The sequence below is a fragment of the Natator depressus genome, chromosome 6, assembly GCF_965152275.1.
Source record: "Natator depressus isolate rNatDep1 chromosome 6, rNatDep2.hap1, whole genome shotgun sequence".
Taxonomy (NCBI): Eukaryota; Metazoa; Chordata; order Testudines; family Cheloniidae; genus Natator; species Natator depressus.
In genome coordinates, this window is record NC_134239.1 from 38752616 (window position 1) to 38776608 (window position 23993).

A 23993-nucleotide genomic window follows, 5' to 3' on the forward strand; every position below is an offset into this window, starting at 1 on the left:
ATTAAATATTTTTTCCCTATGCTCATTTGGTGGGTCCAACTTTTTACAGGTAATTCTCTGCAATCTTGCTGTTTTCTGAGCATGAAGAATTTACTTCAGGTTAATTTTTTAAAATCAACAATATGGGGACGGTTCTCAACAGGTCCGATCTCTTACCCAGCACAGGTGTGGGGAAGAAGAAGGGGAAAGTGGCTAGGAGCCACCTTTACTCCTTCCTCTCTCCTGTGGCCAGCAAGGGGCCAACTGACTCTCAGAGCAGCCACAGTGAACTGGTGGAAGGGGATGAGGGTGGAAATGCCAGGAGAGGCTGGAGTAAAGTCAGCCACACCAGCTTTTGCCAGCTCAGGATTCCTCAATTTGAAGGAATGCTCAGTTGACTCTTTTAGGGCAGTTTTAAGGTTACTTATGCAACCCTGGCAGTGCACAATGACCTTAGCTAGGCTGAGGATCTGGCCATACATGTCTGTACAACATCTACAACAACTAGGCTAAAATCTGGGACCTCTGGATCCCACTGTAATACATCCAATAACAACATCTGAAGCATCTATACATACACAGAATATTCATAAAAATACATTTCCCATAGTATAGGTCTGTAGCGGTCTGTACAGTTGTTATATTAAAACAGAACCTTTGTTCAGAAAAAATAATATAGTAACTTGTACAATAATTGTCACCATCTTCTTTAGTTTGATTCACATTGTATCACTGGTTTTGTAAGGCAACAACTAAAGTCCCAAATCTTTGTTGGTAAGCACACATGTAGTCCTTCTTGTCTTAGCAGATACATGCTTTTTTGTTTCCTCTTTCTTAAAGCACATCATTTTTACAGTTATCTGTTGAACGCAGCATTTTTTCTCTCGTAACCTGAGTACTTAACCCTATTAGCGTCAATGGAAAATCTCTGAGTGCCGAGCCATTTACAGTAAATGTGCACTGACACCAATTAAAACAATACACCATCTCAGATGAAAGGGGAGCAGCAAATGTTTCTTTAAATCCCCAAAACTTGTGCCTGACTTTTCAAAAGAGGAAAACAGTGTTCAGCTCCCATTTAAAATACGTGATTAACACTCTATTTGAACAAAGTTTAAAACAATATTTTGGTTTCTGAAATTCAAAGGAATCTGAGCTGCAGTCTCCCTTGTTCATTTGCCGTAATGTCAGAGGACCTGGTTTACTGCTGCCTTACATTGTGTGGAGTGATTTATACTGATGGGAAATGGGTCAAAAACACTATCAGTTCAGAATTGTAGCATTTTACCTTTATTTGTACTGGTGTCACTGGCTACAAAATATGCAGGGCAATTGTGAATCTGGCCCAGAATGAGTAAAAAGCACAGCGACAATAAATGTACTATATCTTGAAAGGGTTATTCCCCTTTTTTTCACTTCATGACTGTGTAAATTGTTTTTTCCCCTTTGGCTGAAATTTCTCATGCTTAAACTAATCTTTTTCCCTGATACTTTTCATTTTTTGAAAGTTTGAACAAAATCAGTAGAGTCACTTTCATGTTATCCAAGCATGAAAAGTTAGACATGTGCCTCTTAAGAAATTAAGCTACTTTTTTGAAGCCTGTTTTTTACCACCACCACCGAAACCAACCAACCAACCAAACAAAACCCACAAAAGTTTTTAGTTAATGTCAAACTTTCTGGGGACTTAGCCCTAGTTAAGGACAAAGGAATGACATGTTTGAAGAAACCTAAGCTGAGGTTTTCACAGAGGCCCAAAGAGGTGAGGACTCCAGCTCCCACTGAACCACAGCTCCTTTAGGTTCCTGTGAAAACCCAGGCCCAATTCACCAATTTTTTAAAAAAGTGATTTAATATAAGGGCTACAGTTTATTCAGAAAAATGCAAGCCCCCATGATGAGACTGGTTTTAAGATGAGGTCACAACATGTTATTAATCATAATATGGGGTAAAATGTATAGTCCATGTTGAAAAGATTTTCTGTGAGCAAGGGTGTGTCTAGACGAACAGTTAGCCTGTGGCAAGCTGGGGTGTGTATCTACAGCACACTAGCGTGCCACATACTAAGTGGCAGTAGCAGGGTCCACACAGCCAGTTAGTGTGCCACACGCTAGAGCACTGTAGATTTACAGCCTGGTTTGCCAAAGATTTCATTTAAACAAGCCCCAAGTTTGGCTTCTGTGCTCACGTGGTTGGCTGAATGCCAACCAGTCCAGACATCTTTGCTGTTTTCCACTTTTGTTTTTCCTATCGATAATTTATTACACAGCTAAGCCACCTATATCCGGTGTAGAGGAATCAAGCAGAGTTAAAAATGCACTTAGTTAAGTAAAGTATTGATGAAGAGGATCCTTAGCTTCCACTGACATAAATGTAAATTGTACCCTGTCACATTGTTCCTTCAAAAACCATCACATTTCCATGGCCAGGTTTCTTGATTGCAATCAACTATTTTTAATTTGATTAAATAATAAAGTCTGATTTTTCCATTACTGTATAAAATCCATCGCTTTTGCTCAAGATGTATAGAGTTCTTCATGTCTAATGTCCATCACTAAACCACAATATTCACTGTTTATTCTATTTTAGCAGATAGTGATAATTTTAAAAGGACATAATTAAGAATAACATCTGATCTTATTGGCTTATCCTCAAAATATGCAATCCAATATGACAGTCAAGAATAGGCAACTTTATTTAGTATTTCTACTGTCATTATTCCGCTCAGTGTGACATTAATGAAAATTCACCATGATTAATGGTCTAGCCCTTTTATATAACTCCCTTATCTGCATAAACGTTTCCTGATCATTCTTCTCATCCTCCTCCAAAGGTCCACAACAGCTTCCAATGACCTTTTTAAATTTTTTATTGTAAGTTTCTGGTGCTGGATCCTTTCACTCTTTTATCTACAGGAAGGGTGAAGAATCCAATCCAGAATGTGCTGTAGCGGCATAATGTCTTTTTTGACATAATCTCCAACATTTTATTGCAGAATTTCCTAGTCCTTTGACTAAACGCTTCATACTCATATTTCAGTAATTATCAACAAACTGGAAACCACGCAGTGAGCACTCTGTGGCTGCAGGACATGCTCAGTGAGGAGCACATGGAGAGCAGAAGCTGTGGAAAAGGTGGGGGTAATCTGAGAAGGGTGAGACATGCCACACCAGAGGACCCTGCAGAAATGTGCAGGGACAGGCACATCTAACAAAGAACTATGGCAGACCAACCCTGCCAAATGACTGGTCCCTGGAGAATTCTCTGGCGTGTTGGACTCCAGCAAGAAAATGGGTGAAAAGATATACAAACAAAACAAAAAGCAGTGGCAAAAAAAAAAACGTAAAAATTGCCATCTGATGTATGGGACTTTGTCATCCAAAAATATACATATTGTCCTATTTGTAACGGAAGTGCAAACCACAGTAATTTGCCACAAAATTCACCACTCTGAGAAAAGCAACATTGTCTCTAGTGGACAGAAGAAGACCACTATCACTTACCTTCGGTGCTAAACTGTTGACGGTCCTAAACCCAAAATCATAGTACACTTTTGACTGATCTTCTTACAAAACACCTGCTTCTCTGGCAATCCAGAGTCACATACCTGTGTGACAAAAGTATACAGCTGCTTCTACAGATTCCTAAGACATGCCCCACATCAGATGTTTGACTTGGGAAGTGATAAAGGACTGGGAGAGGGATCTACTAGAGGAAAAGGCCACAAAGAATCAGCACATACTTGCTGTTGCCCTGATTCCTCTACAGCAACCGAACACCCATTCCTCAACTGCAAAATTTTTGTTGGTTTTAATTAAACTCACTTTCCAGGTGACTATCTCAAAGACCCCAAAACTCCACTTAAGATGGTTTTCACGTGCATATCTATCTAAGGTACTGATGTGGCCCTCATTACCATAGTATCTGAGCATCTCAGAGTCTTTAATGTATTTATCCTCACAACACTCCTCTGCGGTAGGGAAGTGCTGTTACTACACCATTTTACAGGTGGGGAATTGAAACAGAGAGGCTAAGGGCCAGCTTGTTAATGGTATTTAGATGCCTAAAGATGCAGATAGGTGCATTTTTCAAAAGTGCCTTGGAACCTAACTCTCATTGAACAAATCCTAGTAGGTGCCTATCTGCATCTTTAGGTGCCTAAATACTTTGAAAATCTGGTCCTAAGTGACTTGCCCAAGTCATTTTACACATGAAGTCTGTGGTGGAGCAGTGAACTGAACCTGGATCTCTTAAGTCCCAGGTGTGTACCCTAACCAATAGACCATCCTTTCTTTCATATAGGAAAAATTATGTAACAAGTAAAGATATTGTACATCACCATTTTCACCAGGTTGAAGAGTTTAGGTAAGCATATAATTTACTGGGAAAATGCATCTGAGCATGGAGAAACTTTCTAAAAATAGCATTCACATATTTTTGTACAAGAACTGCCATAATGAAAACAGTAGCATTGCTAACCATGAGCCACACACCACATATATTTTTCCTTTATAGCCACACTCTTGTCAGCTCTATTTACTAACAAATGTTTATGTATTTTCATATTTATGTATTATGGTTTTCTTTTGTGTCTGGCTTGACAGGATTTCCTGCTATCTGAGAGGAACATAGTTTGGGTGGCTGATGTAAAACTTGCTTACATAGTAAAGAGAGTATGACACAATTAAGATGACTTCATGCTTATTTTTGCCCAAAAGAATCTGTCCCCAGCCCTATATTGTAGCCAACATCCTTCCAGTCCTTGAAAACTGATGAGCCTCTCTTCAGAGCCCATAAATTCCATTCCGCCATTAACTCAATAGTATTTCTTATGTGAGTAAATCAAGCTGGATTTGGCCTGTCTGCTATTGAAGGGAGTTGACTCCCTCTTTTGGGAGTTGAATGCACTGTCTTCTTACCATCCATGGATTTGACTGGGAAACCAAACTTTATGGGGAATTCATTTTCTTGACAATCCCACATTTAAACGATAGAAATGTGAGTTAAGTGCAAATTAACAGCTTCCTAACACAGTTACTCTAATAGATCAGGTTTGCAGCAAATACTAAAAACCCATCCTACCGTAATGGTTTAAGAAATAATGAGCTAAAATAAGAAACAGTTTTCTTCATTATGGAAAGTAATACAAGAAGACTCAGAATCTCATATTCTTGCAGCGATGTATGCTCAATGTATATAACTTTACTGAGCATAGTTTGTTTTTAAAATGTTCCCAGACAGAATGCCAGACATCATGTCTGCATGATACTTTCATGAAAAGTTAGGTGTCTTCTACAAAAAATCTCAAAAATGCTTGTTATTCAAAGTGATTTAGGCTACCTCTTTACATATGGCTCAAGTAACTCACAATTCTAAGTGATAATTGACTTAAGCAGCTGTCCTCTTGGGAATCATTACTTAGGATACAAGAATGTGATTGATACCTGAGTATATACAAACTAGAGAAACTAGAAATAGACACAATCACTTCTTGAATGCTTTTTGACAGAGAAGTGTCTGTCACACACAAAGTATTTATTTGAACCAAATTATTCTTAAAATTATTAAATGCATGTGTATAATATTTATTTTGTGAGTTATTCTACCTATCTTTTAGTAAATTTTAAAGTTCTTGTTACAAATGTCTGCAATCTTTTAAAATTAGAGTTGTTTTAAGTGAATGAAGTTATCACGGCTGAAAATAGATCTTAATACAAATAACCTAGACATATGAAAATTCTGCTTCGTTTATTTTACATGGAAGATTTTTTTACCTAACCAGTTTTATTCTCCTTATTGGATTGCTCAAGCTATCTTAGTTTACCAAAGTATTTGTCAGTAATTTACATCATGAAAGCTGTCTCATATTAATCAAGTTACTGCAAAATCTTTGTTTGAAAGCATTAGACATTGAAGAATAGACTGAAATTGGAATAAAATATGCTAACTAAACTAACTACTGTAAGAATAGTAAATACATTATTATTACTGTGCAGTGACGAGTAGCTGAACTGCCAGTACAATTTAGAGTACTGCAAATACTGTCCAGTTCTCAGTTATTTTAACTCTTTCTAAAAATGGTTCTGCTCATTTTAATTTTCCTTCACACCTGTGAAACCTTGATTTGACGCAGTATAGAAATTGAAATATAGTATTAGAAACTACAATACCCACCTGCTGAAGTGAAAAAACAGATTGACAGAGCCAGAAGAGTACCCAGAAGTCACCTACTACAGGACAGGCCCAACAAAGAAAATAACAGAATGCCACTAGCTGTCACCTTCAGCCCTCAACTAAAACCTCTCCAGCGCACCATCAAAGATTTACAGCCTATCCTGAAAAATGATCCCTCACTCTCACAGATCCTGGGAGACAGACCAGTCCTCGCTTACAGACAGCCCCGCCCAACATGAAGCAAATACTCTCCAGCAATCACACACCACACAACAAAAACACTAACCCAGGAACCTATCCTTGCAACAAAGCCCGATGCCAACTGTGTCCACATATTTATTCAAGTGACGCCATCATAGGACCTAATCACATTAGCCACGCCATCAGGGGCTCATTCACCTGCACATCTACCAATGTGATATATGCCATCATGTGCCAGCAATGCTCCTCTGCCATGTACATTGGCCAAACCAGACAGTCTCTACGCAAAAGAATAAATGGACATAAATCAGACATCAGGAATCATAACATTCAAAAACCGGTAGGATAACACGTCAGCCTCTCTGGTCACTCAGTAAAAGATTTAAAGGTGGCAATTTTGCAGAAGAAAAGCTTCAAAAACAGACTCCAACAAGAAACTGCTGAGTTTGAATTAATATGCAAACTAGATACCATTAACTTGGGCTTGAACAGAGACTGGGAGTGGCTGGGTCATTACACATATTGAATCTATTTCCCTATGTTAAGTATCCTCACACCTTCTTGTCAACTATCTAAATGGGCCATCTTGATTATCACTACAAAAGTTTTTTTCTCCTGCTGATAATAGCTCATCTTAACTAATTAGCCTCTCACAGATTGTATGGTAACTTCCAACTTATCTGTATGTGTGTATATATATATATGTTCCATTCTATGCATCTGATGAAGTGGGCTGTAGCCCACAAAAGCTTATGCTCTAATAAATTTGTTAGTCTCTAAAGTGCCACAAGTACCGATACAGACTAACACGGCTTCTACTCTGAAACCTGTCACTGAACACTGAGATTCTGGTTTGATTGAACTCAGTAAAGCTACTTATAGGTTCAAACTGCTATCTGGAAGCAAACATTCTTAAGCTTTAAAACAAATGAAAACACTGAACAACTAAGATGAGATAATTTAAAGTAGTGAATCTATGATTCTTGGTTTCAGACCAGCAGTCACAATTATATTTCACTGGAAATACTTTTGAAATTAAGATTTGCTAAAATTGATGTACATACATGCTTTAGTCCTAAATGAATCCAGTTTCAAGGGGAGAAATCTAATCATATGAATAGTGTAACCACCTGAAAGAATGGCTGGAAATTGATGACACCAGTTGTTGATTTCTTCAAAAATCCTAATGATTTAGGAACACATAAAACCCCATCAGGTTTTACCTTTTAGCAGCCTTCTACATTACTCTGCAGAACAACACTTAGATCAGGTCGTTGCTTGAAACTAAAGAATAGATTCTGTGACTGAGTCCACTCCTGTCCTGAACAATCGGAGCTATTGCTTTTATCCTACCGGAATGTTTCCCCTCTGAAGTTAGAGCAGAAGGGGTGTATATGCCCTGGGGTATGAGTGGGTATGAGGAGGGACACATTCTTCACCTCCCTTGTTGTTCAGTGGAGGTACCTACGGGTAGGGTGAGGCTGTTGATTTAGCATCTCCCCAGGGCTGGGGTGTGATGGGGAGTATTGATTCCTCATCTCCCCATGGCTGGGTGTGATGGGGGTGTTGATTCTGCGTCTCCCCATGGGTGGGACGGGATGGGGGGGTGTTGATTCTGCGTCTCCCCATGGGTGGGGCAGGATGGGGGTGTTGATTCTGCATCTCTCCATGGGTGGGGCGGGATGGGGGGTGTTGATTCTGCATCTCCCCATGGGTGGGGCGGGATGGGGGGGTGTTGATTCTGCATCTCCCCATGGGTGGGGCGGGATGGGGGGTGTTGATTCTGCATCTCCCCAGGGCTGGGGCAGGATGGGGGTATTGATTCTGCGTCTCCCCATGGATGGGGGGTGTTGATTCTGTATCTCCCCATGGGTGGGGTGGGATGCGGGGTATTGATTCTGCGTCTCCCCAGGGCTGAGGTGGGATGGGGGTATTGATTCTGCGTCTCCCCAGGGCTGGGGCGGGATGGGGGGGGTGTTGATTCTGTATCTCCCCATGGGTGGGGCGGGATGGGGATATTGATTCTGCGTCTCCCCATGGCTGGGGTGAGGAGCGTTGATCCTGCGTCTCCCGGACTCCAGACACCGGGGAAGGCGTCTTGGGGGAGTGGGGTGTCTCCCCTTCCCAGTAAGTTAGCGACACAATGAGGGTGGGAAGGAACTAGGGAGTATTGTTTTCTCCGGGCATCCCCCGCCCTCCGGCCTGAGCAGCAGCGTGTACCTGAGTCCGTGAGCCGGGGTCGGGCTCTGTCCCGCAAGTAGTAGATGAAATCCAGGCAGTTCTCGTTCTCCACCGCCCCGCTGGAGCAGAGCTCGGCCAGCAGCTGCAGCGCTTTCTGGCAAATCTCGTCCTCCCTGCCGCCAGGCATCGCCCCCCAGCATCCTTGGGAATGGAGCCGAGCTCTCTGCTCACACTGCACGCGGCGGCTGCCTCTGCCCGCCGCCCGCCTGCAGCCGCCGATGCCGCTGGGCAGCCGCCTGCATAGTTGGGAGCCAGCCGCAGCGGAGGTCCCCCCCCCTCCCTTTGCAAGCCCCCGCGCCCCCTCTGCTCCGAACTGAGCCTTTCTTGGGGGCTGCCCTGCTGGCTCCGCTCTGGAGGGAGCACCAGGCTGCTCCTGGCAGCAGGAGGAGGATCCCACTAGTTGCATGCGATGCGATAGCCGGCAGGGAAGCGGCCGGGGCTCTCTGAGCCTGTCCCCGCCTGTGCGCCAAGCGGCGCGGGCACAGCTCTCCCCAGCGGCGGGAGCGCTCAGTGCACAAGCGCTGCCATCCTCCTCCCAGTCGTGGCCGAGGGGCGGGAAGGGGCCAGGGACTAGCCCAACGCCAGATAATGACACCCAGCCTCTGCTGGGCTGGGCTTAGCCTGCTCCCCTGGGGGCCTGCTCCGGAGAGCGTCCCACTCCGGCACAAACTTTCCCGCCCCTCTTCCAGGGGAGGAAACATGAGCATACTTGTTGTGGCAAGTGATGGGCGCTGACACACGCTACCTTGCTTGTGGCCAAATGAGGGGCGCGGGCCCACACACACACTCCAGCACATATACTCAGTTACTGACATCCAGATCTCTCTCTCTCTCTCTCTCTGTCTCACACACACACACTCCTTCTTCACACACAGCTCATAGGGGCCGCACCCCCTGGCTTGAAGTGGTTTCCATCATATACAGGGTTTACAGTTTGGTTCAGTGGCTCTCAGCACCCCCACTGTACAAATTGTTCCAGCACACAGAAGTGAAAGGGGGGGTGGGTAAAAGGACCAGGAGCCCCCAGCCCTTTAAAATTGCTGCTAGAGCCCCAGGTGGCAGGGGCCAGGCAGTGCGGCAGGGCTGGCTGGCGGAGGCTGACCCCAGCCCCGCCCCTTCCATGTGAGGCCCTGTCCATTCCAGGGGCCTGGAGTCAGGCCCCCATACAGGTAAGTCTTCTATGTTACTTTCACCCCTGCCAGCACTCCTCACACACACACACACACACAAAATTATGTCCCACAACCCCCCCACCCTGACACACAGTTAAGTCCGTCTCTCTCTCTCACACACAGAGGCACATATACTCAATTACTTAAGTCCAGATGTCACACTAACACAGACACTCAGTTACTTATGTCCTGGTCTCCCGCTCTCTCTCTCTCACACACACACACACACTTGCTTATGTCCAGATAATGGACGCGCACACACACACACGTACACCTACTGATTATCTGCTTATTTCCAGATTTTAGGCAAACAGGAAACACATGCATACGTACATGGGGTCCATATACTCATTTGCTTATTTCAGTCGATGGACAAATACAAAATTCTGAGATCTGGATGTGTAAATTAATTCAGTGAAACCAAGAAGTGTAAATCACAAAGGTGAAGCCATGATTAAGTGTGTTGAGCGGAGGGTGATGGGACAGAAGATCAGGAAGGAGGGAGAGCACAAAATGAGGGTGGGAAAGAGGAAGGAAAAAATGAGGGAAGAGCAGATAGGTACAAAAATACAAGGAAAAGGGGTGAAGAAGTGTCAGCATGGGACAACGTCAAAAGCTCTGCAAAAATAGAGGGACAGGGAGAGAGGTGCAAAGTTCAGGAGTGGCAACAAGGTTAAAAAATGGGGGGAGGAGGAGCGGAGAAGGAAAGGAATAGGCAATAAAATGAAGGAGGGAGTAGTTCAAAGAGGCACAAAAAAGAGGAGGGATGTGAGGAGAAGCCCATAAAAATGATGGTAAGGAGGACAGAAAGAGTTCGGAAAAAAGGAGGGGGCAAAAATGAAGGCAGATATGAGGAGAAGGTGGCACAGGGATTTCAGGGGAGCATGAACAAGCCTTTTTTCCTCAGGAGGCTGTACACAGGAAGAGAAGGGGTATATCAAATAAGAGCAAGATGGAGTGGAAATGTGGGAGGACAAGAAAAAAGCAGAGTGGTGCCAAGAGGCTGTAAATACTGCAGGCAATCCATCTCTTTGGGTAAACCTCATAGGAAAGCAAGGGATGCACTTTAAGAGAGTTCTGGGTCACATTTCATTGTATATCTGGGTTTTCTCTCTGGTTGGAAAGCCAAACCTGTCTCAGCTTCTAAAGATTAACTAGAGAACAGAAACAGGAACACTTTGAAATCCTACATCATAGTTCAGAGATGTCTGTATTGTAGGAAAACATCAGAAGTGATATAATGTGTAAAAATAAACCTTAAATGAAGGGCCTGATCAATATAATCTCTGGCAAACCCTTGGGAAAATTCCTTTTCTCTTCTTGTTCTTGATGAATCAAGTCTATGCTTCTTTTCACTGCCTTTAATATTTATAAACAGTTTGTAAAATACCATATGCTTTTTGTGTCTCACTACCTACTCCCATTCAGAAATGATTACGTTCACTGAGCTAATTGTCTTGCAATTGTTTTCTATAAATAATGCATGCACTTACTGTCTGGAACCAAGTGGTGGAGAAAATATTATAATTTTATGACACTGTATGGTGGGCCTATTTTCAGTTAGTTTAGAAGTGTAGGCAAGAATGACGTTTCTGAAACTGCTGAATGTGAGTTAGGAGCAGATTTCATACCGTGCAACAGTTATTTTTCTCATTTCTGGTTCTGCAGTGCTTGCCACAAGCTTCCCATTGGAGATTTAACACTAGCCACAGTCCATAGTCTCCATTTTAAAAAAATTCCAGCATCTTTAATGGACTAATGATAGGCTCACCGTTTAAAGTTTAACAGTTGCCATCTAATTTCTGAAGAATAAGGATAAGCTTCTTATTCTCTAGACCTACTCAAGCAAGTGATCAGATACCAGGATGATGAGTGAGCTATGAAAGCCTAGATCAGGATTCACACAAGAAGGCAGCTCTTTTATGCTGCCTTCTTGTTTTCCAGAGTCTAAGATATATTTTTTTTAAAAATGAAGTCGCTAACTGTTACAATGGTTGCTGAGATACGCTCAGGTCACACTTTTGAGGCTAAGGGACGCTGTGACATCAGTCTGTGTTTGCAGAACCTGCAACAATAGTTCTGAGAGGTGTAATCTGACCCATTCATCTCAATGGGGACTGAGATGCCAGTGTTAGTACTTTACATGTTAACATTGTTAACTCATTGCTCATCAGAGCATTTAAGAATGGAGAGGGAAGATAATGTTAGAGGAAGACAATGAAGGTCTATTGTGAATGACAGCTTATTTTGGCACCACCAAATATGGCCACTTTTCTCTACAGCGCAATCAGAAAGGAGCAAAGTGCAAGGAACCCAGCAAAGCCCAAGTTGGTCATCAGAGCCCCCTCGAGAGAGAGCCAAGCTCAGGAATCCCAGCAAGGCATGTGAGCCTTATGTAAGCTCCTTGGGGCAGGGACTGTCTTTTTGTTTTGTGTTTGTACAGTGCCTGTGGATCCTGGGCTATGATTGGGATTCCTAGGCACCATGACAATACACATAAATAAGGCTAGTAATAAGGGAAGTGTGGGATAGAAAGAAATAATTTTAAATTGTTGGATGCCAAGTAATTTTATTTTAAAAATTACTAAACAATTTAGTTTAGAAAATCAAGAAATGGTAGGCCAGCTCTTTCTAATTGTGTCTCTTACTGCCATCTTGGGGATGTGACTCTCACTATTTTAGTCACAGCGTTATTTTTTAAATTACCTTACAGAACACCATGATTGAGCCCAAACAAAAAAATCACAGCGATTAACCATGGCTATTTTATCATTCAGAAAAGGAAACAAAAACATTAAACGAAACAACACAAATGACAGAACACAATTGATAAACTGGTTACTTCGGTTACAATCTCTTCTTTATTTCTGTCTGTGAAGAGATTTTAGCAGAGTTTACACCTTTGAGAAGGGACTAGCTAGGGGGCAGTCTTCATTTGGTAAGTTAAGACCAAAGTATATTGTTTCCCAAATTACTGTGAATTCAGTCTTAATATCTTATTAGATACTTTAAAACTGTTCATGTGGAGGCAAAATAATTTAAGGGCAAGTGAAACCTGTCTAGTTATTAATAATAATAATCAGTCAGTTTAGAGATGGACACAGGAAGCAATTGTAATTAAATCCTATGACATTGAAGGAGGTATATAAATCAGTATTTAGAAGAAGCCATTTAATGAGCTGTCTTGAGACAGGCCAAACATGAATATTAAGAAATTTATATTCAATTAAATTCCACTGTTTTTTCTCTGTTTGCCAATGTTTAGCCTTGTCTCCTCTTCAGGAATATATAGTCTAACCATTTGGTGATTAAAATAAGAACTGTAAATATTTTAAGTTACAACAGCATTTCCATATCCCAACAAGATTATTACAAGCATTTTAAATCAAATTTCTTGGCAGTGTTTTAGCTAACTTTCTCTTACTGTAGCCAGGGTGAGCACCCACTCTAGCCCTGAAGGGATTGGAAAAGCCCTGCAGAGGGCTGGGGCTGGGGAAGGGAGTAAAACCCCAGCTGATTGGGGGAAGTGGTGGCCGCTGAGGGCCACGCCCCAGTCAGGGCCCCGCTGTCTCTATAAAAGTTTTGAGCCAGATGTTCCAGCAAAGATTCTTTTTAGCTTAGAGAGAGAGGGACCTGGCTGTAAGGGCTGAGAAAGTACCTAGATTGGGAGCAGAGCTGGGGAGCTTGGGCCTAGGAAAGCCCTAGGCTGCAGGCCTGGGAAGGCCTATTAGGTATGGGGGTTGCAGGGGCAGCCACTGGTAGGCAGAGGCAGCAGGTCTAAACCCCCTTGCCTGTGATGAGTGGCTTATACTGCAGTCTGCCCCAGGGAGTGGGGGCTAGTTGGTGACTGGCAGTAGCCTAAGACTGAGGTGAGGTGGGGATAGTGGGTGGGGGTTCCCCTGGGAAGGGGAGACCCAGAACTGTGGGGGTACTGCCAGGGGGCAGCACCCAAGACAAGAGCACTGAGGTCTTGGAGGGGCCTGGGGGCCTGGGGTGGTGAGATACTGTCTGGAAGAGGGTGCTCTGGAGGCTGGATGCTAATTCCCTGAGATGACCAGCAGGCGGTGCTGCTGGGTAAGTCTGCGCCTGTGACACTTACCAATCCATGTTGAAGTATTGGAGAGGGTTTCTTGGGTTAGCATCTTCTTTAGTCTTGGCAGCTTGCTTGTAGACATAATCAGGATAAGTTGATGAGTGCTTTGTGCTTCCTGTTAATGCAGGCTGATGGAAGGGGTGTATGTGTGTGGGTGGTGCTTGCGTCGGTGTGTTTTTTTATACTTCCTTCCTATTTCCATGAATTTAGGAAAATACACTTCTTACAGGCTGGCTGATTCAAAGTTGGTTGCTGTCATTCTTTCATTGGCTCCATGCCTTTGGGGTTTGCTGAGGTGACACCTTTAGCTCCTGAAGATGAAGTCTGCCTAATGCATATTCAACATTTAATTGTCTTTTTTCTACTTGTGCCAGGAAAGCATCAGATAATTTTTAAACTTAGTTTTAACTCTTTTTTTATTAAACAATTTTCTGAGATAGTCTTTCAATTTCATTAGAATTTGATAGGAAACGAAATTCCATTTTCCAAAAGTCCAACTTCCTGTTTATGTAAAAGTTTTCAGTTTTTAAACAGTCTTTTAATATTCAATAATTTTTAAAGAAAGTCAGTAGTTTAAATAGTTGTTGAAACTAAATGATCATTTTTGGAAGGATGATTCTTCCTGTGTTGGATTAGAGAGTTATTTGAGCAGTGCCCGTATTTAATTTTTTTTCCATTAATATAAATATTCTATACTTAAAATGGCTTCTTACATTAGTAATTAATTTAGCAAGGTCATTAGAATCCATGTTGGAACATAAAAGCATTTTGTAATTTACATGGCAATGAAATGCAAAGGAGCTTTGCATTTAACTAACATATTTGGAAGCATGCATTTCATAAAGGCGTTTGCCATTTAAACATTTAAGAAATAAACAAAAGGTTTAAAACATTCCAACAAATGTTTTCCCTCTAGAGGCTTAAAGACACAAGAAGTGATTTTTCTTGCAAAAGTGTGGAGGTTGGTAGAGGCACAATTTACCTGTGGATTTATAACACTACTCTACATTCCTTTTTCCATCAGGTCTTTCATGTTTTAGAGAATGTTTCACATGATTTGCTTTCTTGATATAAGGATTATATTTGGACTAGTTGGTATCTTATACCTAGGGACAGGATCTGGTCGAGATAAGACACTGTTAGTGTTTGTCTCTTAACCCAAGCTCCTTAGCGTTACAATCTGTTATAGCAATTAAAATTTTATTACATATTTTGTGCCAAGCATACATTTCAATAGCCAATATATCTTTTTAAACATAGGACAAAAGAAAATAGTATAAAATTAAAGCATGCTAAAGTATAAAATATAGCTTTTTCTAAACATGGTTTTATGGCTTTACGGCTAAGGAAGGAATATCTTCCTGACAGTCGCTTACCTTGGGGACAGAGTAGACACTTCCTGCCATTTCTTTAGGTAGCCTGAATATTTTATAACATAATTAACTAAAAAGATACACTGGTATTATATTTTCAAGCATCCTGGCTACAACTTGTAGCTATATCTAATATTCAGTGAAGATACAAACAGATTTGTAATTACCAAATATTAAAAGAATAAAAGTTGTATTAATATAATTTTGGTATCAGTATTGTGTCTCTCCTCACAGGAGTCAAGCTTCAGGAGCCCAGCAGAACCCAGAGGTGCATTCAGACCACACTAAAGCACAGCTGTTTCTAGTCTTGTAAGTGGTATTTTGTGTGAATGAATGATGACCCAAAACCCAATTTTTTTTTAAAGATGAGAGGCTCTGAAGTGTGTGTGTGAGAGAGATCATTTTGTGGGATGTTACAAAAACTTTATTGGTGCTCAATTGGGATGACCTCATAATTTACACATGGACAACCATTGTGTGTTCTGTATGCTTTACAGAAAGCTTTATACATTTTTACTGGTATCACTTTTTGTAAGCCTTTGTACTCTTTCTAGAAGCAGAAAACAAAGAGGAAAAATTATAACTGGTACCACAAAAACATCCAAAATCTAAAACAGTTTTACTATAATTAATATGGGGCTGTTATGATCTAATACCTCATCCTCTTCAATGAGATAGTGTAATTTGTTTCTATCTTTGTTAAAGGGGGATTCCCAGCTCTCTTTAGCCCTGATAATTCTTGAGATGTGGGACCTTAAGCCATCATTAGTCCAGAACTGGACATTGCATATCTATCTAGCTAGTTGAGGTTCTTATACAACCTCCATTGTTGTAGTACCTGATCACCTCACCATCTTTTATTTATCCTCACAATACCCATGTGAGGTAGGGAAGTACTACTTATGCCCATTCTATAGTTAGGAAACCAAGGCACAGAGATTCTACGTGACTTGTCTAAGAACACACAGGCATCTATGACAGAGCAAGGTCTCTGAAGTCCTAAGCTAGCACCCTAACCTCTGGTCATATCTTATAACACAAACTATTGTAATTTTATTGGTGGGGGAGGAGAACAGGGAAGAAAGAATTTCATCATTTGGAGGAAAGGAGGAGACTGTTTTATGGCAGCTCAATGAAGCTGATGAGACATTTGGAATGTTAGAAGTAGATCCAGTAGAGATGGATTAGCAAGCAGATTGCAGATAAAGAATTAAAGGTACATGATCAGTGCAATTTATCATATTGTTCCACAACTGACCTCTTAGCTACCACCATTTTATGTAGGATACATTGTATGTGTGTATGTATATACACATATACACACAGAGGCTTTGCCTACACTAGCCTTTTTTTCCTAACACTATTAATATTTTAATGGTGCTAACACTGTAAAACTTTGCATTGCTCGTACTGTGTCATGTAAACCTGGGCTTAAAATAGCTGTGACTGCCTGGAGCCTCATCTACATTAGTGCAGCACTAGGGGTTCAATGGTGGGAAATTTTTTCAGACACAAGGCCAGTGGAGAAAAGACCATGAAATAGTTTGTTTAGAAGCCACAGCTTGTATTTAATGTAATAATGACTTTTCCCTGCTGCTTGCACAGAAAAAGTGAATTGTAAAGATGATGCTACTAAACAAAGGCATCTGTTCTGAAAAGCTCTAAGTAGATTTTCAGTGTGCTGTCCACAATAATACCCAGGTCTTTTTCCTGAAGGGGTACGTTAGTGTTGCCTGCAGAATCTGAGTAATGGAAGTTATTCCTTCTGATGTGCTTTACCTTGCATTGTGAACATTGAATTACATCTGCCACTGTGTTTTCCAATCACCTGTTTTTTTCAGTCTTCTCTAGCCTTGACTAACCTAGTTTTGTGTCATCTACAGATTTTGCCACTTCACTGTCTTACTCACTTTTCAAGATGATTAACTGGGTTTTAAAGCACCACATAGATTATACAGTGCTTGCTACCTCTGAAAACATGAAATGTTTCCTGTATGGTGACATTTGAGGGGTTCCTGCCCATGCACTGCTGGTTTGGGTCCCTGGTAAGAACATGGGGCCCCAGGATAGTGGGGAGGGGGCTGGAATGTCAAGGGACCATCAGGACACCGAGCCTGCACTGCCAGTTCTGTCCCCCCATATGTGGTCTGCCATTGTACAGGGAGCAGCCCCCCCACCTACAAGAGGAACCCTCAGTTGTGACCCCATCACTTCCCTCCTGGAGGTTGAGGAGCACCTCCCTGCAGAGAAATCAGAGAGGTTCTAGAGATGGGGGTGAAGAACAGACTGACAAATTAGACTTATGTGAGACTATAAAAGGGCTAAGACTTTGGAGGCCCCTAAGCTGCTGGCAGTCACGGATGATGGAGCTGTGTGCCCTGAGAAGGAGGATAGTGTTGTGCTGGGTGGTAGCTCCATGTGAGGAGCTCCCAGTGGGGTACTGTCTTCCCAGAGCATGGTGAGTCCTCAAGCTCCTGATCCTGCATGCTGCAGTGGCTCCCAGCCTGGGGCTGCACTGCCTAGCACTCTTGGGAGCAACTGGCATATCCATATTCCCAATGAATCTCTGATTCGTGAATGATGGGAATGTTACAGTGGTGGCTCAATGTTCTACTTAGCGGGTGGAGTCTGGGAGAGATGAAGAAGATGACAATGATCTCACTGGTCCCTGATGTCCCAGTCAGCTATATAGGAAGGCTGGGTACAGTGTGAAGGAGATTAAGGACTTTTTGGAGAGCACTAAAGGGAAGCGGGGACCTGAGGTCAAGGCCTATGTCCCTGTTTTACAGCACTTTGTTCATTCAGCTGCCCTTGTCTTGAGACGTACCTCGGTTTATTGTAGGAAAAATTTTCTTCTCAAAGTTGTTGAGAAAGGTGAGAAACCTTGTGGGGATTTTTCAAGATCTATAGACCTCCCAACAGCTCATTTTGTTCCAAGTACTTCTACTTTCCATTGCTTCTCTGCTGTTTGGCTCTCTCCTTCCAGTCTCTATGGTGCTGCTCAGTTTTGGCTCTGTATTAATGCATGTGGGGATGTCATAAAAGGGCACAACTCTTTGAATTTCTCAGACAAAACAGGTTGTCTCTTTGCAAGAGATGCACTCAGATCCTGACAATCGGGAGTTGGTTGAAGGAATGGGATGAGGAAGCTTTCTTGAGCCATGGCTTCAATGTCACTCCTGGGTTAGCAGTTTTTCTCTTCTCTCCCCCCACCCCCCAAATTGCAGGGGCACAGATCTCCTCTGTGAAGGAAATTGTGTAAGGCCAGCTCCTCTGGGTAGAGACACATATTGATGCTATTGTTTTTCATCTTTTTACTGTGAATGCTACTACTCTGGGGTGAGATCATGTTTCTTTTCTGCAGACACTTGCACATGCTGTGCTTGGATGTGGCCCTGATACTGTTATTGTCCTGGGAGGGAATTTCTATTGAACTGTAGATTGTTTTAGACAGGAATCATGAGGAGCCACATACTCAGATGGAACTGTATCATCTCCTGCAAACCTTTGAGCTAGTAGATGTGGGGTGAAAGAACCTTCAAACTGTTAGGCAGTACTTTTGGCTGAAAGCTACTCCCAACCAGGCCTCAGGGGCTAGACAGGATCACTTTTATACCATGAAGGCCAGTGTGAATATATTTGTTCGGTCTTCCATGTCTCCTGCTTGCTTGTCTAATCATCATCATGTTTGTCAGTGTGTCTCCCTCTTCCTGCCTATATTTCCCACTGCCATTTAAAAACCAGATTATTACAGGACTTGAATTTCACCCAGATATTTGCTGTGTTTTGGGAGCTTTGGCGGTAGCACTAGCTGCTGCATGAGTCCCTGAGAAAGTGATGGGATGTTGAAAAGGTCCAGGTCTACCTGTTCTGCCAGTAGTATACCCAGGCTGCCACATGGTCCTTGCATCAGGCTATGAGTGCCCTGGAACGAGACATCTTGAGTCTCTGTGGCAGCCTTGATGTGGGAAACCCAGTGCAGAGTCACCAAACCTTAACTGAGGTGCTTGTTGGAAGAGAATGTGCAAGGAGCCCTGGTTTAGGCCCATTTTATTCAGCTTTCTGGAACTGACACTCCCACTCCCATTTTTTCTGGGATGGAGAAAGTGCACAGACTGTCAGCAGATTTTTAGCCTCCAGCTGCCGGATGGTTGTCTGAGGCTGATGCTGCTGAGATCTGGAAAGCAGCTGTTTCTTTTACAATACTCTGTACTCGCCTGATGCCTGTGTTGTGCTGGCAATGGAGGCTCTGTACCAGGGGTTACCCATCTGACTGGTGAGGAACAGAGGTGTCGCTGTGGGAGCTCTCTGATGCAGTCCAGAAGCTCTCTACAGGCCAGGCCCCAGTGAGTGATGGGCTGCCACCTGAATTCTACAAGCATTTCTGGCATCTGCTCAGTCCTAACTTTTTTGCTAGGGGTGCTAGAGTGTATCCAGGAGAAGGATCTGCCCTTCAATTACTGCAGGGCTGCAATCACCCTGCTGTACAAAAAAGGGAACCTCTGTGACTTACATAACTTGAGACCTATTTCTCTTCTCTGTTCTGATTATAAGACTTTGTCCACTGCCTTAGCCAATTGACTGACGGACTGTTTGATACACCCGGATCAAACATATTGTATTCCTAACTGCTCTGTTTTTGATCTGTTTTTAATTCATGATGTTTTTACTGTTAGCAAACTTTGTAATCTGGGTGTGCAGTTTGTTTCAATGGACCAGGAGAAGGCTTTTGATAGCGTTAACCATGGTTATCTTTTAAAGAAGTTGGAAGGTTTTGGTATTGGGCCAGTGTTTTTTGGTGTCCTAAAGATAATCAGGGGTCTTCGCCATTGCTTTCCAGTTTGCAGAGGCATTTGTCAGGGGCATCCTCTGTCTGGGAAGCTGTAGGCTCTTAGTTTGGAGCCATTCCTGCACCTTCTCTGAAGCTGTCTGGCTTTCTGTGTAAGGGTACTGGATGTTTTCCCAGTTCATTTGTCAGTCTAAGCTGAAATCAGTTTTTTATCACGTCTGATGGTGACATGCAGGCACTCTGTGCTTATGTATGCATAGGGCATCTTCTGCCCCCATTTACTGGGCTAAGAGCAATTTGATCTTATTGGGCTCTTGGCAGTGTAGGGGTCCCTCCCTTTGTTGCCCCAACAATTGCTATAGGGCACCTCTGGGATTAAAGTGTTGGGGGTTGTGATGAGATGTTGGCCCCACACAGGTGTAGGAAGGGTTAACCTTAGCAGGGAGCAGTGGAGGGGAGTCCTTTCTGGCAGCCCAGAGTGGCTGGACCTCACACAGCCTATCAGAGAGGAGTTGCAGGGAGCCACCAATCCAGGCCCAGCAGGCTCAGATAAGAGGAGGTGCAGGGCTGAGTAGGCTTAGTAGCAGCCTGGAGCCCAGGGAGTGAAGGCTGACTCCCAGCAGGTGGAATGAGCACCAGCACCAGCACCAGCACCAGCACCAGCACCAGCACCAGCACCAGCACCAGCACCAGCACCAGCACCAGCACCAGCACCAGCACCAGCACCAGCACCAGCGCAGTGCAGTGCAGTGCTTGAAGGCCCTCTGGTAAGGGCAAAGTAGGTGCAGGGAAAGAGGCCCAGGGAAAAGTGGTGGGCAGTTCCAAGGAGAGCATTATGAGGCTGCCATTGACAGGGTCCCTGGATCAGGACCTGGGGTAGTGGGCAGGCCCAAGTCCCCCTCACTCTCCACTGGGGAAGTGGCATGTTTATTGGACTGCGATACTGACCCCTGGAAGGGGAAACATGGATGGTGACATGGCCAGAGGGCCCAGCCATGAAGAGGACATTGTGGTTCCTGAGGCTGCAAGAGGCAGAGACAGTGATGGTGTGCAAACTGTGGATGGGTGGGGTGTTGCCCTTGAGCTAATCCTCTGAGTGACCAGGAGGAGGTGCCAGACCAGTGGTGGTTGATGTACCCTGTGACAGGGAACTTTTTTGGATCGGAACAGTATATTCTAAGGAACCAGGAGGTGGCTGAAAAGGTGTAAGGCTGCCTGCAGAAATGGCACTGGCTCCTTTCTAATCTTTCAGAGATGGGTTTGGATTGCTGACAATCTTGTGTCTTCAGTGTTGTGGCACTGGCTAGTGTCTGGATACTCCCCTGGGCCTTTTGGGCCAGATTCAGAGGAATATTAACTATTTTCTTTTTAAACGGATACTACTGGTTGTCCCCTGCTTTGCTGTTTGTGCTAGTACATGAGGGTGGCCAGGACCTCATTGATTTAGTCAGCAGGAGGGTGGCCTTTCCCTCCAGTCTGTTGAATAGTTTCTATATGCTGTTTCCTTGCTAGCCTGGAAGTCCTTTGCTTTTTCTCTCTTCCTTCGTGCTGTGAGGATTGGGCATTGACTCTGACCTATTTTTGTTGACAGCTGGTCAGTTACGAAGTCTAGATTTGCTTCCATTCTATAATGGTCTCTTTTAATGCCTGGCAACTTCTGTGAAGTGCGTGGCCTTTAACTGGGAAGAACTCAATAATGTCTTAGGGTGGCAGCTTCTTCAGAGTTGGCTATTATCTTTCACAGAATGTCTTAGGGATGGTTTTTAAGGGGAGAAAAATTAAGAAACAGATCTGCCTTTGGTTTGGGGCTCCTTACTCAATGTGCTACCTTCAACTGTCAAAAAGGTCAGATATAAATTGAGCTTAGTTAACTGAGACCCTTAAATAGTTATTCTCTGATATAATTAAAGAATTTTGCTGTAGCAATAGGGAACCTGAATTTCATAGGTTCCCATTCCCAGGCCTGTGTTAAGGGGTGTAGTGGGGGAGCTGCGAAGGGAATGACAGTCCATTTTTGTTTGTTGAATACTTAGCCTCCATTATGTGGAAGCAGGTGTCATTCATTACTATCATAGAATATCAGGGTTGGAAGGGACCTCAGGAGGTCATCTAGTCCAACCCCCTGCTCAAAGCAGGACCAATCCCCAACTAAATCATCCCAGCCAGGGCTTTGTCAAGCCTGACCTTAAAAATATCTAAGGAAGGAGATTCCACCACCTCCCTAGGTAACACATTCCAGTGTTTCACCACCCTCCTAGTGAAAGTCTTTCCTAATCCAACCTAAACCTCCCCCACTGCAACTTGAGACCATTACTCCTTGTTCTGTCATCAGCTACCACTGAGAACAGTCTAGATCCATCCTCTTTGGAACCCCCTTTCAGTTAGTTGAAAGCAGCTATCAAATCCCCCCCCTCATTCTTCTCTTCTGCAGACTAAACAATCCCAGTTCCCTCAACCTCTCCTCATAAGTCATGTGTTCCCTAATCATTTTTGTTGCCATCTGCTGGACTCTTTCCAATTTTTCCACATCCTTCTTGTAGTGTGGGGCCCAAAACTAGACACAGTACTCCAGATGAGGCCTCACCAATGTCGAATAGAGGGGAACGATCACGTCCCTCAATCTGCTGGCAATGCCCCTACTTATACATCCCAAAATGCCATTGGCCTTCTTGGCAACAAGGGCACACTGCTGACTCATATCCAGCTTCTCGTCCACTGTAACCCCTCAGTCCTTTTCTGCAGAACTGCTGCCGAGCCATTCGGTCCCTAGTCTGTAATGGTGCATGGGATTCTTCCGTCCTAAGTGCAGGACTCTGCATTTGTCCTTGTTGAACCTCATCAGATTTCTTTTGGCCCAATCCTCTAATTTGTCTAGGTCCCTCTGTATCCTATCCCTACCCTCCAGCGTATCTACCTCTCCTCCCAGTTTAGTGTCATCTGCAAACTTGCTGAGGGTGCAATCCACACCATCCTCCAGATCATTTATGAAGATATTGAACAAAACCGGCCCCAGGACTGACCCTTGGGGCACTCCACTTGATACCGGTTGTCAACTAGACATGGAGCCATTGATCACTACCCGTTGAGCCCGACAATCTAGCCAACTTTCTTTCCACCTTATAGTCCATTCATCCAGCCCATACTTCTTTAACTTGCTGGCAAGAATACTGTGGGAGACCATGTGAAAAGCTTTGCTAAAGTCAAGGAACAACACATCCACTGCTTTCCCCTCATCCACAGAGCCAGTTATCTTGTCATAGAAGGCAATTAGATTAGTCAGGCATGACTTGCCCTTGGTGAATTCATGCTGACTGTTCCTGATCACTTTTCTCTCCTCGAAGTGCTTCAGAATTGATTCCTTGAGGACCTGCTCCATGATTTTTCCAGGGACTGAGGTGAGGCTGACTGGCCTGTAGTTCCCAGGATCCTCCTTCCCTTTTTTAAAGATAGGCACTACATTAGCCTTTTTCCATTCGTCCGGGACTTCCCCTGATCGCCATGAGTTTTCAAAGATAATGGCCCATGGCTCTGCAATCACATCCGCCAACTCCTTTAGCACTCTTGGATGCAGCGCATCTGGCCCCATGGACTTGTGCTTGTCCAGCTTTTCTAAATAGTCTCGAACCACTTTTCTCCACAGAGGGCTGGTCACTTCCTCCCCATGCTGTGCTGCCCAGTGCAGTAGTCTGGGAGCTGACCTTGTTCATGAAGACAGAGGCAAAAACCTGTCAGGTTTCAAATATAATACATCAGTTTTTTAGAATAGCAAGGTTTGCAGTTTTCAGGATTTTACTCTGCAAGAGACCTGTAATCTACTTGTGTGCCAGAATTAAATATCCTTTGTGGGGTCTTGCTCAGTGACTGATGACCAGGCTGCTCCATCACAGCAGGTCCTGAAGGAAGTGCAAAAGGGCTGTCCTGTATCAGGCAAAAAAGGTACCAAAATCCCTTAAATGCTGCCAAGCATCACT

General features: G+C 43.5%; 1 protein-coding gene across 2 annotated transcripts in view; it reads right to left on the reverse strand.

Annotated features, from left to right (window-relative positions):
* SYT9 (synaptotagmin 9) overlaps nt 1–8793 on the reverse strand; it is a 103725-nt gene extending 94932 nt beyond the window's left edge. Inside the window, exon 1 of one of the 2 annotated variants that reach the window (XR_012639872.1) lies at nt 8575–8793. Coding sequence is in view for 1 of the 2 variants with exons in the window: in XM_074955095.1 (XP_074811196.1) it covers nt 8575–8722 (148 nt within the window). In the remaining variant the exon portion in view is untranslated. The remainder of the gene's footprint in view (nt 1–8574) is intronic. The other variant, XM_074955095.1, reaches the window with a different exon arrangement.
* Between the last annotated feature and the right edge of the window lie 15200 nt (nt 8794–23993).